The 14,806-nt window shown below is 36.2% G+C and overlaps 1 protein-coding gene across 1 annotated transcript in view; it reads right to left on the bottom strand.

Moving 5' to 3' along the window:
* TRMT1L (tRNA methyltransferase 1 like) overlaps positions 1-14,806 on the bottom strand; it is a 40,444-nt gene that overhangs the window by 10,320 nt on the left and 15,318 nt on the right. The window contains exons 6-11 of the mRNA XM_053608246.1: positions 13,223-13,346; positions 12,670-12,749; positions 10,797-11,049; positions 9,863-10,075; positions 8,206-8,396; positions 5,716-5,794 (exon numbers count right to left, since the gene is read on the bottom strand). Coding sequence (XP_053464221.1) covers positions 5,716-5,794; positions 8,206-8,396; positions 9,863-10,075; positions 10,797-11,049; positions 12,670-12,749; positions 13,223-13,346 — 940 coding nt within the window. The remainder of the gene's footprint in view (positions 1-5,715; positions 5,795-8,205; positions 8,397-9,862; positions 10,076-10,796; positions 11,050-12,669; positions 12,750-13,222; positions 13,347-14,806) is intronic.

Genomic DNA, 14,806 nt, shown 5'->3' with positions numbered 1-14,806 from the left:
TAATAGGAATTGCATTAAAATTGTATATTGCTTTGGGTAGTATGGACATTTTAACAATGTTGATTCTTCCCAGCCATGAGCATGGTATGTTTTTCCATCTGTTAACATCTTCAGCTATTTCTTTTCTTAAGGTTTCATAGTTCTCTTTGTATAGATCTTTCATATCCTTTGTTAGGTATACTCCCAAATATTTCATCTTCTTTGGCACTACTGTGAAAGGAATAGAGTCCTTCACTGTTTTTTCGGCTTGGTTATTGTTGGTATATATATAAAGGCTACAGATTTACGGGTGTTGATTTTGTAGCCTGAGACATTGCTGTATTCCTTGATGACTTCTAAAAGTTTTGTAGTAGAATCCCTAGTGTCTTCCAGATATACGATCATATTGTCTGCGAAGAGTGAAAGTTTGATCTCTTCTGACCCTATGTGGATACCCTTGATCGCCTTTTCTTCCCTAATTGCAATGGCTAAGACTTCCATTAAATGTTAAAGAGCAATGGAGACAATGGGCAACTTTGCCTGGTTCCTGATCTAAGTGGAAATGATTTCAATTTAACTCCATTCAATATGATATTGGCTGTGGGTTTGCTGTAGATGGCCTGTATTAGTTTAAGAAATGTCTCTTCTATACCAACTTGCTTAAGTGTTCTGATCATGAAAGGACGCTGGATATTATCAAAAGCTTTTTCTGCATCAATTGAAAGAATCATATGGTCCTTATTTTTTAGTTTGTTTATGTGTTGAATTACATTTATAGATTTACGTATATTGAACCAGCCTTGAGACCCTGGGATAAATCCCACTTGGTCGTGGTGTATAATTTTTTTGATGTGTTATTGAATTCTGTTTGTTAGGATCTTACTGAGTATTTTAGCATCAATATTCATTAGTGATATTGGTCTATAATTTTCTTTTCTTGTTGGGTCTTTCCCTGGTTTGGGGATCAAGGTGATGTATGCTTCATAGAATGTGTTGGGTAATATTCCTTCTTTTTCTGTATTTTGGAAGAGGTTTAGTAGTATAGGTACTAGTTCTTCTTTAAAGGTTTGGTAGAATTCTGACTGTGGAGGACTGACAACACAGTCTCCATCTTAAATAAGAACAAAAGGCCAACTTGTTTATCTCATTATATAAGGAACTGTTTAACAAGAAACTACTCTGACCTTTCGCAAAAACCACAAGCAACTGCTTGGGGACTGTCTGCTCTTTTCGTTCTAATTACAGCAAGGGGCTTTCCACTGCGGTTAGGTTGCCTGGAGACCTTGTGATGACAGCTCAAAGCTCTTTCTGCATTGCAATGCCTATATTTACCCTGGAGAGAAGTACAATAAATGAGACTTGATCAGACTCCTGTCTTGTCTCCATTCTTCACACCCCCTGCCCCTTCCCATTCTCACCCCTTCCTCCTGGTATCCCTGTCGACTGACCTGCTGGGCAGGTCACGTGGTCTGACGTAAAGCCATCTGGTCCTGGGCTTTTCTTTTTAGGGAGATTTTGTATAGTTGATGCTATTTCAGAACTTAATATAGGTCTGTTCAACATTTCCACTTCGTTCTGGCTAAGTCTTGGTATGTGGCATACTTCCAGGTATTGGTCTATTTCTTTCAGATTTTCGTATTTCTGAGAGTAGAGTTTCTTGTAGTATTCGGTAAGGATTTTTGAATTTCTGAGGGGGGTCTGTTGTTATTTCATCATTACCATTTCTGATTGAGGAAATTAGAGATTTTACTCTTTTTTTCCTGGTTAGGTTGGCCAAAGGTTTATCTATTTTATTGATCTTTTCAAAAAACCAACTTTTGGATTTATTGATCTGTTGTATAATTCTTTTGTTTTCAATTTCATTTAGCTCTGCTCTGATTTTTGTTGTTTCTTTTCTTCTGCTGGGTTTGGGGTTGGAGTGTTCTTCCTTTTCCAGTTGCTTGAGATGTCCCACTAAGTTATTAACTTCCTCTCTTTCCATTTTCTTGAGGAAAGTGCTATAAATTACCCTCTTAGGACTGCCTTTGCAGTATCCCAGAGGTTCTTGTAATTTGTGTCTTCATTGTTGTTTAGTTCCAAAAATTTGGTGATTTCCTTCTTAATCTCATCTAATAACCCATCTATCCTTCAGCATAACGTTGTTTAGCTTCCATGTTCTTGTATGGGTATGCATGTTCCTGAAGATGCAAGGAATAATTTCTATTTTTTTAAATTTGCTGAGGTTAGATTTGTGGCCTAGGATGTGGTCGATTTTGGAGTATGTTCTGTGGGCTGATGAGAAGAATGTGAATTCAGTTTTGTTGGGATGAAATGTGCTGTAGATGTCCGTTAAGTCCAGATGTTGAATGGTTGAGTTTAAATCTAAAATTTCTTTGCTTAGCTTTTTTCTGGAGGATCTATCCAGCACTACTAAAGGAGTATTAAAATTTCCAACTACTATGGAAGTGGAGGAAATTGAGTTGCTCATGTCTGTCGGAGTTTCTCTTATAAATTGAGGTGCGTTGTGGTTGGGTGCATAAATATTAATAATAGAGATCTCATCATATTGAGTATTACCTTTAACAAATATGAAGTGTCCATCCTTATCCTTAATTATTTTGGTTGGTTTAAAGCCTATTGCGTCTGCAAACAGGATTGCAACACCTGCTTTTTTCTGCTTTCCATTTGCCTGGAATATAGATGACCATCCCTTCACCTTGAATCTATATTTGTGTTTTAATGTAAGATGCAATTCTTCTATGCAGCAGATATCTGGCTTGATTTTTTGTATCCAGTCAGGCAACCTGTGCCTCTTTAGAGGACAGTTTAAACCATTCACATTAATTGAGAATATTGATAAACCTTTCAAGAGTCCAGTGGACATTTTTAATCCTTTTGCAACTGTGGAAGTTGGAATTTGATCAAAAATTTCTGGGTGAGTTTACTTTTGTGGCGGAGGATTACGCTGGTCTTTATGGAGGATAGGTCTGAGAATATCCTGGAGAGCTGGTTTAGTTATGGCAAATTTCTTCAACATGTGAATGTCATTGAAGTATTTAATTTCTCCATCATAAATGAAACTCAGTTTAGCTGGGTATAGGATACTGGGTTGAAAGTTATTTTGTTTTAGGAGATTAAAAGTCGATGACCATCCTCTTCTAGCTTGAAAGGTTTCAGCAGGGAGATCTGCAGTTATTGTAATATTCTTCCCCTTGTAGGTAATGGTTTTCTTTCATCTGGCAGCTTTCAGAATTTTCTCCTTCATATTAACTTTAGTGAAATTGATTATGATGTGTCTGGGGGATGTCTTACTCGGGTTGAGTCGTGCTGGAGTTCTGAAACAGTCTGCTATCTGAATTTCAGAATCTCTTGGCATGTCTGGAAAGTTCTCCTTCATAATCTCATGGAGAAGAGACTCTGTGCCTTGTGAAGCCACTTCGTTGCTTTTGGGGATCCCTATAAGACAAATATTGATTTTCTTTGAATTATCCCAGAGCTCTCTGAGAGAGTTATCTGTTTTTGCCCTCCATTTCTCATCCTCTTTGAGAGCTTGGGAGTGTTCGAAAGCTTTGTCTTCAATGTCAGAAATCCTTTCTTCTGCTTGCTCCATTCTGTTACTGAGGGATTCTACTGTGTTTCTCAGATCTTTGAGGGCTGCAAGTTCTTGTCTCAATGTGTCAAAATCTTTGGTCATTTGGTCTTTGAATTTGTTGAATTCTTGAGATATCTTTTGGGTTACTGCTTGGAGTTCTAATTCAATCTTATTTGCTATCCAGATTCTGAATTCGATTTCTGAAATCTCAGCTATTTGTTTGCGCATGGGATCTTGTGCTGTGTCTGCCCCATTGATCCTTGGGGGAGTTGATGTACTCTGATTATTCATATTGCCAGAGTTTTTCTGTTGATTTTCCCTCATGATTGTTTTTCACCGTTGCCTCTGGCCGTCCTCAGAGTTGGGGAGGTGTCTCTCCAAGATTAGATCCCAGCGGGAACACTCTATTGTTGCTTGATCTTTGTAGGGAGTGACCCTGTGTAGTTCCTCTGGGGCTGCTCCAGCTAGGGAGTTCTGGTTGTGGAAGCAGCTCCGGCGTGTGACACACCCGGATCCAGCAACAGGGTGGGAGGTGGTGCGCACGGTTCTGGGAGTGCCTGGCACCCAGTGACTTTGGCACAGAGAGCCCAAGGCTTCAGCAGTGTCTGGCCAGGAGAAGGGCTCTGCGTAGAGGCAGGGAGGGCTCCATAGGGCACGCAGCTACCAGTATCCCTGGCCAGACGAGTGGGCCAGCGTGGAGGCTGGGAGGACACAGGAGGGAGGACGCAGGGTTGCACGGCTCCCGCAGTTCCTGGTCAGGGCATGCAGAGGCCCAGTTGGTGCAGGGTCGTGGCACAGATCTTATGGTGGTCCAGGCAGCACCTAGCCCAGGAATTTGAGGTTGCTATGGGCTGTGACACCACGGCACTCTATCCAGGGCAACAGCCCGAGCCTCCAGTGTGCCAAAACCGTCTCACTCTGCCCCTAAGGGTTAAGGCTGTAGGGCAGCTCAGTCCCCGCCTTTAGGCTGCTCAGTTGCTAGGTTACTAGGTCCTGCCCGTTCCTTGCTCTGGGACCCTGAGGGTGGAGCTTGCCGGGGCAGTTTTCTCACACAATGGCTCCCTGCAGCCCAGCTCAGTGGCTCTGTCTGGGGCCCCAGACAATGCCCAAAGTTCTCCGCACTCCTGCCTAAGCTCTCCCTAAGGCAGTTCAACTGAGTGCCAAGTCCAAAAACACTGAAACAGTTCATAGGTAAGGCCTTTCTGGTTTGCAGTCTCATTGCCGCTTGTACTCACAGTTGCCGGTGTGATTAGGTCGATCGAACACATGCAACCACCTGCCAGTTTCCCACTGCTTTTGTCCTCCTCTTGGGGTCCAGAAGTCCCTTGCTGACTCCCTGTATCCTCAAAGGGAAGATTATAGGCTGATCTCACCAGCCAGAGATGCCTGGAATCTTATCTCTCCAGACTCACCATGCCCAGTTGCAGGGAAGCTGTTACTAGGTCGCCATCTTTAATCCAATCTCCTTGTAAGCTCTTTTATATTATTTGGCTCTTCTATAAAAAGTTATCACAATCATTTTCTTTTCTTTTCTTTTTTTTTTTTTTGAGACAGAATCTCACTATGTTGCCCTTGGTAGAGTGCCGTGGTGTCACAGCTCACAGCAACCTCAAACTCTTGCACTTAAGCAATTCTCTTGCTTTAGCCTCCCAAGTAGCTGGGACTACAGGCGCTTGCCACAACACCTGGCTATTTTTTGGTTGCAGTTGTCACTGTTGTTTAGCAGGTCTGGGCTGGGTTTGAACCGGCCAGCCTCAGCGTCTCAGCTTATGTGCCTGGCACCCTATGCACTGAGCCACGGACACTGACCCATCACCATCATTTTTTTTTTTTCATTACAATCATTTTCAATCACATCCTAGTTGTAGAAAGATCAACTGAAAGCCTTTGTCACTATTCAGAATTGAATTAGTTTGTGTGTGGATCTAGACCTCTTTGAGCCCACCGTCTTTTAGTTTTGTCATAAGCTAGGGAGAATAATGGTAGTGAAAAATTTGAAAATAGAAAACACCTCAGGTTCACAGGGGAAGCAGTCATACTTATTTGCCTAGACTTAAAAATTGAAATTAAATTTGCATTTTAAATGACCATATAGTCAAAAGTCAGCAATTAACAAATCAATACATAAAATGATTCTGAATATGTAATTATGCTTAGGCACATACCACAGAGGTCCAAGTTCTATTGCTGTTTTTCCAGGCATGCTTCCATGACAGTTACAGGGCAGCTGTCTATATGGGTTTTCTATAAAAAGATAACAAGAGAAATCAAAGGAAAAATGACTAAGTAACAGTAATTGTTATATTAGTAACAATTTGCAGCTACTATACACTGAGGATCTACTATGTGCCTGTGCCCAACATTACACTAAGTCTTATATATACATTTCAAAATTTAAATCCTTACAGCTCTCTGAAGTAAGTACTCCTAAAATGTCATTTATATAGGTAAGAGGATTAAAGCTTCAAAGAGGTTGTGGAAATTCATGCCAAATGACTTAGTACAGGCATAACTGATGCTAACTTTTAGTTACTATACTATATGAAATAATATAACAAGGAGAAAGTCTTGTGAAGTCCAAAAGAGACCGTACTTTAATACTTACTGATTGGGGTATAATTTATATGCAATAAAATGTATACATTTTATATGAAAAGGTTGGTGAATTTTAACAAATGTATATACCCACATAACCAACATCCCAATCAAAATACAAACATTTCTCAGCTAAACAACGAGACTTTGTCTCAAAAAAAAAAAAAAAATTTATATTTATGGGTGGCGCCTGTGGCTCAAGGAGTAGGGTGCCGGTCCCATATGCCGGAGGTGGCAGGTTCAAACCCAGCCCCGGCCAAAAACCACAAAAAACAAACAAACAAACAAACAAACAAAAAATTTATATTTATATCTATGATAAGGGGAATATAACCATAGGAACCAAGGAAATAAAAAGGAATCATTAGGCAACATTTGCTTTTATTAACCAACAAAGGTTTCGTTTGCCTTATGTAAATAAAATAGAAATGCTAGGTGAATACTGAAAATTTTAAGGAACAAATAATTCTAACACTAGTTACACTGCTCCCAAGAATTGAAAAAAAGCGAAAAGTTCCAAATTTTTTTTGATAGGTGACATCAAAGACCAACTAAAATTATGTTTAAAAAGGAAACTATATATCTCCTCATTTATGAATATTAAAACAAAAAATCCTTAAGAAAATGAGAAAATAGAATCTAGGAACGTATTAATGGAATATTTCTTGACAATAGTTTATTCTAGGAAATCCGGGATAGTCCAATATTGGGAAATCATAGTGTAATTAATCAAATTAGTAGTTCTAAAGAAGAAAACCATATAATTGTCTCACATATGCATACTGAAAATGCATATGATAAAATTCAACATCTTGATAAAAATGAAAGTAGAAATGAAGAATACTTCCTTAATATGATAAATGACAGGTATCTCAGATGAAAAGTCAGTTTCACTGTTGAATCAGAAAGCACTAGGGGGAACTCAAGTGAGGAACATGACAAGATGCCCATCATTACCATTATCAATTAGCATTGTACTAAAGTCCCTGAACAAATGAAGAGCACTATGCGTACAGGAAACTTCAAAATCACACCTTCTATCCTCCCTAATTTAAGGTGATCAAAATAAGACACAAATTGCGTTATTTACTTTTTCTTTAGGGAAAAAAGATCCAATACTGGCAACATGGCTTAAGAAAAAAAAGAGTTTTGAGGAGGACTGCTGTAACAGATATTAAACAACACTAAACAGCCTCTGTAATGAAAATAGTACAATAGAGGTACGTGAATAGATAGATATCCAACTACTGGAACAGAACAGAAGAAACTGAAATACATGTGGAACTTTAGGATAAAATGAAGGTATTTTCATATCAGTGAAGAAGAAGAGGTAGAATAGCTTAGGAATAGGAAAGCTCTAACGGTAGATAAAATCCAGAATACATAACATTTCAATTAACTTTATAATAACAACAAAAAACTTAGGCATCGCAGATTAAGAAAAATAGATGAAAATGACAAAATGGAAAAAGAAATTTACAACTCATATAATAAGGGCTAAACTCTAATATATACAGAGTTCTTAAAAATTCATATTAAAAAATACCAAGAAATTAATAGCAAACAATGAGCAACTCTTTCTATTTCCCAGGACAAAAACAAACAAAAACAACTTTATAAGGGCACAAGCAACAGCTTTTTGCTTGTACCCCCAGGCCTAGGACATAGTAGAGGCTCAATAAACATTTGCTGAATGAATTTTATAATGGATGGCTTTTATATTGAGCCAGAAACATGAAACTTACGTTTAAGAAATTAAATTAATGACTGTAACAGCCTAGATTAAGAGGTAATCTGATTATGTTCCTAAAATTAGTTGAGAGTGGAAAATAAGTTATTTCTAGATGTTTCAAGAGAAGACAGAGCTAGAGAGCATCAACTGTATAGCATGAATATCTTGTCTGTTGATGAAAGCAAATCCAATACAGTAAATAACAAAATTAGCACTGTAACCTTTACAACTAAAGGACTATATATATATGTGATTAGGGATGTGATAAAAGCTTATTCATTGGGGGCTTATAGATAAACACATATAGTTAAGAGCAACTTGAATTTACCTTCTACCATATTACCATCCTTCTGAAAAATTCTCTCTTCACACCACTGACAATGGATCAGGTACTGAATCTTCTTGGCTGTTTCATCTGCTGAGGTAGGTCCCCTCAAAACTCTGACAACTACTAACACAAAATGTTCCAGAGCCACGGCAAATAGTACTTCTATGCCTTTGTTGCATCGTGCTGCAGCTCTGTAACAAATTTTTAAAAGTTATTTGGAGGGAAAAAAAATTTATTTGGAGGCTTATCATTTCTCTTGTTTGGCATTATACTGATAATACTTATCTGGACAGTAAACTATGGGGGCTGGAAAGGTTATGGGAAATGAAGAAAAATTCAACTTTTAGTAAGAGTGCTTTAAAAAAGATCATTACTATAACTTTTACAGAAATTGAAATACAGGAAATATAGGATGTTGGGCAGGGTCTTCAGTTTCTAGACATTTCCCCTTATGATATCCTCTTTATAGCACTATACTCTCTGGTTTTCAGTGCCACTTTGTTTCTAGTCACCACCACCACCTTTCTTCCTTTTTACCTCTTTTTTTCTATAAAAGTTTCTTCCAAATAATACATACTTACTGAGTAATGATTATATGCAGGAAAGTGTGCGTGTGGCAGAATATTCAGTGAAAAATCAATAGTCAAAGTTCTTTCCACCATTAATTTTACAGTCAGAGTTTTAAAATTAAGTTCTACTGGATATACCATTTATGTACTTAATTTTCCTTCTGCTGTCATCTACTACATTTAGTCCATATGTATAATTTTAATTTGTTGATGTTACATTACAAACATTTTTAAGTAAGTGCAGAAGGTCCCTTGCAGTTTCAGTTAATTATAAATAACCCTTAAGGTCTATGATGTTTAATAATCTGTATTTATGGGGCGGCATTTGTGGTTCAAAGGGGTAGGGTGCTGGCCCCATATGCTGGAGGTGACGGGTTCAAACCCAGCCCAGGCCAAAAACAAACAAACAAAAAAACAAATAAAGAGTTGACAAATGTTTAAAAAAAAAAAAAAAATCTGTATTTATGCCAAGGTAGGAATTTCCACCTAAATACTGTGAAACCAGTGTTAGGGTTAGTAAGTGAGCTGGCGGATCATCTATTATCTATTCACTTGTGTTATTAAGTTATTATTTTACCATATCCTGCATGTAATAGGTACGCAACAAAGTCTTCCTTTTTTCATAATTCTGGTTTTAAATATGTCTGGAAATGAGAGAGAACTTCATGTTTTGTAAATAAGATCATTCTGAAGAATCGAGTTTATAAGCCATCATTTTATTCAAAGTATATAAATAAAGATGGAATGCATACAAAACAAATAGTTTGTAAATTTAAGAACAGTTTTTGCTTTTCCTTTCATGTTGCAATCCCTTATCTATCCTATATTGGTGAAATAAACTGACTTGAAATTAATTTTCACTTTTTTCTCTCTTTCTTATTCTTTTTTTTTAAGTTAGAAAATAAACTGAATATTCCAGGGACAAGCTTTTAAAGATTTTAACGGATACAACATAAAATTAAAAACAAAAAAAGATTACAAATACAGAATTTATATTTCATGTATATTTTGAAAAGTAAGTCAAGCAGTTCTTGGTAACGTTATCTCTTTTTATCATATGCTAAAACATATTAGGCAGAATTTGGTACCTTGCCACTGCAGCTACAACAATTCTGGCTGCTAGTTCCTTGTAATACTCCGTTCGAACTATGTTACACCCGTAGTGACGCCGGGCAACATGTTGTGCCTTGGCATATAAAGAACTGATATCTGTAGAAGTCACTGACACTATGCCAAGGTTTCTTATATTTCTGAATGCAGAATCGAGATAATTCACTGATGTTCCAAAAGGGTCTAGATGTCTAAAATCATAAAGAATACAGACATGGAAATTCATATTAGTAAACAAGGTTATATGATTTTCTATCATTATTTCTAAAGATAAAATTCCATGGATTCAAAAGTACGTTGCAAATGTATTTTACATAGATAATTCTGTATTTGAAGTAAGCAATAAAATGACAGTATGATATTTAAGACATGTAAAAATAAGTCAGGCTCAGAGGAAAAGTGTCATGCCCGGGCATTTTATTTCAAATGCTAAAAATTTGCTTATTTCATACTGCAGGCCAATGTCAAAAAACTGTATTTATTAATTTAAATACGTAGACAACAAGAAACTGCCTTAATTTTTAACTACTTCTACACCTGAAATGATCAGATCTGTTTAGAAAGTGACACAGCAGGCTGGAAGTGGTGGCTCATGCCTGAAATCCCAGTGCTTTTGGGAGGGTGATGTGGATGAACTGCTTGAGGCCAGGTGTTTAAGACCAGCCTAGGCAACACTATGATACCTCATCTATACAAAAAATAAAAAAGTTAGCTGGGCATGGTGGCTTGTACCTGTAGTCCCAGCTACTCAGGAAACTGAGGCAGGAGGACTCAAGCCTAGGAGTTCGAGACTATAGTAAGCTATGAATGCACTACTGCACTCCAGCCTGGGTAACAAAATGAAACCCGCCTCAAAAACAGAAAACAAACAAATAACAAAAAAAGGTGATGTAATGAATCCTTTCCACTTACATGAAATCAAAAGATCTCAGATGCATTAGTACATTGGCATCCATTTTGGTCACCTTAACGTTACCAAGGTTTTCCTCTTCTTCTTTGAGAATATCATCATTCTTTTCCTTTTCTTTACTACTGTCCATCACCACTTTTAATTTGTTTAAATGGCAGTTTTCCTGAATCAATGTCACTGAGTTTTCATTCAAGTCATTGATTGTAACTTTGACTGCATTTCCAAGATGTTTTGCCCACTGTAATCCCATTATCCCTAGGAAAAATGAGGAAGAAAGTACACTTTTAAATCATAACAATGAAAACAATACCATAATACTAAAAATATTTTTTGGCCAGGGCTGGGTTTGAACCCGCCACCTCTGGCATATGGGGCCGGTGCCCCACTCCTTTGAGCCACAGGCACTGCCCCATAATTTTAATATTTTTGTAAATCTTACTTTCTCACTACAAAGCTTCTGAAGAAAATGTGCCTAATAGATTTTCATTAATACTTCTTAAAAACTATTTTTATGGTCCTTGTTCAAATAAAATATGTATTTTTTTTTGTGGCACAGTAGGTTGTTTATTTTGTGGGATAGTAGGTAGTTGTTATTTCCTTTCTTGGTTTTCTTACATTCTTATAATAAAATACTTTCTTCAAAGCAAATCTTACTGGATTTAAACCATAAGAGACGTTAATTACAAAAGGGGAGATGGTGACATACGCCCAGCCAATATGGATTAGAAAACCCCTTTATGTACTGAAAGTATTGACCATTGTTTTCATGCAGGTGTCTCATAAATGGGAAAAATCATTATTTACTGTGTGTTATGAACATCACATCTATATTTTTCTTATTTTCACAAGATAAATCCTAACATCCTCATTTAAGGATGGAAGTATTTTCTTTAGACGTCAGCTTTAATGATTTCAGATTAAAAAATGAGAAAAGAAAGAGATTATGTGTAGGAAAACACTGGGGACTTATCAAACAACTGAAATAGAATTTTTGTATGGATTCTGATTTGAAATTTTATTTTTTTTATTGTTTGGAATTCATTGAGGGTACAAAGAATTAGGTTACACTGATTGTATTTGTTAGGTAAAGTCCCTCTTATAATTGTGTCCTGCCTCCAAGAGGTGTTGATTTGAAATTTTAAAAATATTATGAGATAAATGGCCATATCTAAATAATTGACATTAAAGAATTTTTAACTTTTTTAGGTGCGATAATGTTAACATGGTTTTATTTTCTTTAAGTCTTTACCTTTTAGAGATCCAACTGAAATATTCATGATGAAATGGTATACAGCTGTATGTGATTTGTTTCAAATTAATAGGTATGGGTAGACTAGGGTATGAGGTACGGGGACATAAACAAAATGACACTGAACGTAAAGCTGCTTCTTTTTCTTTTTCTTTCTTTTTTTTTGAGACAGAGCCTCAAGCTGTCACCCTGGGTAGAGTGCTGAGGCATCACAACTCACAGCAACTTCCAACTCCTGGGCTCAAGCGATTCTCCTGCCTCTGCCTCCAAGTAGCTGAGACTATAGGCACTGGCCACAACACCCAACTAATTTTTGGTTGCAGCCATCATTGTTGTTTGGCGGGCCCCAGGCTGGATTCGAACCTGCCAGCTCAGGTGTATGTGGCTGGGACTGTAGCTAAAGCTGCTTATTTTTCAAGTGAGTGATGGATACATAGGGATTCATTTATCATGCCCTTTTAGTATATATTTGAAATTTTCACAATAAAAAAATTTAACCTTGGATCCTTCAACTTTTTACATCAAAACATTTCGTTAACTATAATATCCACATATATTTTCTAAGAAAAAAATACCATAAAAATCTAATATATTTAATGGGATTCTAGAAAAGCTTCCTAACTTACCAGTGGCTCCAAAGGCATCTAGACATTCCAAAGGTTTTCTTTCCTCAGCCAAAGCAGCCAGTGTACAGAATATTAGCTGCCTAGAAGGAAGTAACAATCTGAAATAATTTTATTTCACCATGGCTTCTTCACTGTAGATTTTATTTCATGTAAGAATAGTGAGAACTGAGGTTCCTAGTTACTATACAAACTATTTTGAAAAGAGATATAATAACATAGTCCCAATATAATACTATAAGAACTAAAAATATGTAAAGTTAAACTATAAATCTAATTGGATTTTATTAACAAGCATTCATTCATTTAAAGTAAAACTTGCCCACTAAAACACCATGCTGGTTAGTAATTACATAAAGGTAGGCCTGTTTTACTCTCTGATAGAGAAGCTGGCTTGGTTTAAAAAAGAAACAATCATTCTGAGAAAATGTTAAAATAGATGATTTTTCAATATGTCCCTGGTTTAAATTTTAATCTATTAGAACACAAAGATTAAAAGAACATACATTTACAATTATTTGAAATATCCCATACCCCTATTTTCAATTTATCTTACCGATTTAGTTTCATTTTGGGATTAAAATAGGAATCTGTTTTCTGAGGTACAGAATAGTTGGGACAAACTTGTACATCCGTGTCTGCCTCTTTCAAAATTTCCTTAGATGGTTTAGCAGTAGAAGCTAAGATGAAAAAAAGAAAAGATTCCCAGGGAAACGCAAAATAATTCTAAACATTTAAACCAATACACATTTTGAAAAATAATTTTTTATTATTTTGTGTTCATGTAAACAGGTAGATATGAGAAAATCCAGAACCAAAGAACTGATTTAGGACTGTATCTGGAAAATAGTAGCACGCAGGTATTTTGTGAATGGTAGAAAGTTTATTAACCTGAAATCTCAGCTGCCTAACACATTAATACATCTGTATTATGATATATAAGAACAATCACCCTAAAATAGCACAAAATCCTAAACTATCCTTTATGATTCATCAAACATCATACACTGTGTTGCACAGATTGGGTTCTAAGTATATTTTATTTGGTATAATAATTAGAAAATAAGTATCTCTGTATGATTCTCTTAGCCAGCATGCCTTCCTAAACATGCTGGATTTCAGAATACTTTCTCATAGGTGTGATTTTAAATCACAAATTTCATTCAAATGGCTATAAAGTAATGAAAAATGATTCTACATTTAATAGCTATTAGAATCATTTAGTTATACATTCAAATAAAATAACTGATTTGTATGTATGTGTTTTAAATATTTAAGAAATGAGACATATATAGTATGTGTAGGGACAAACAATCAAGATCCTTTATATTTCTTGATAATACAATCAGAATGTTAACTATATGGCAACCATATTTCTCCTCCTACAATGCAAATAACAGTAACCCTCCCCAACCATAGTTTATATATCCTTCTATTCCCACTGAAGAGGCATGTCACCTCAACCTTTCTCAAATCAAAGGTGAGAAAATTAACCTTTTTAGAAAACTGGCTCTGTGACTGCTTTTTCAGTTCTTAAAATAGATGTTTTTATAATTCTTAAAAGAATAGTACAAAGCATCATTCTAGGTGTAGAGGACAGAAGTTAATCACTGAATATACAATGGATACTTTAGGCCACCAGAGCTTAATTTAATTCTTGAAAAGGCATTCCTAAGTAATAACAAATTATTAATGATTAATATGTCTCAGGATAATGAATTGACTTCATTTCATTCTACATTCTTTTCCCAGTGTTTTCTATCAATAACAAAATTACTGATACAAACATATCACTATGAAAAATTCTATAACTTTACATTAAAATGCCTAAATTTACTTTAGTGTCACTGATTTTTTCTTCACCATTTATTAAATATATGTTAAAATGAGAACAGTTTGATGTTATTGGAAATCTCACAGCAAGAAATCAAAATTTGGCCAGGCGCTGTGGCTCATGCCTGTAATCCTAGCACTCTGGGAGATTAAGGTGGGTGGATTGCTTGAGCTCACGAGTTTGAGACCAGACTGAGCAAAAGTGACACCCCATCTTTACTAAAAAAATAGAAAAACTGGGGCAAGAGGATTGCCTGAGCCCGAGTAAGAGGCTGTTGTGAGCTATGACGCTATGGCACTCTACGCA

This window comes from Nycticebus coucang, chromosome 10 (assembly GCF_027406575.1).
Source record: "Nycticebus coucang isolate mNycCou1 chromosome 10, mNycCou1.pri, whole genome shotgun sequence".
NCBI classification, from domain to species: Eukaryota; Metazoa; Chordata; class Mammalia; order Primates; family Lorisidae; genus Nycticebus; species Nycticebus coucang.
The sequence above is the reverse complement of the archived record's forward strand: the minus strand, read 5'-3'. Positions and strand labels throughout refer to the sequence as shown.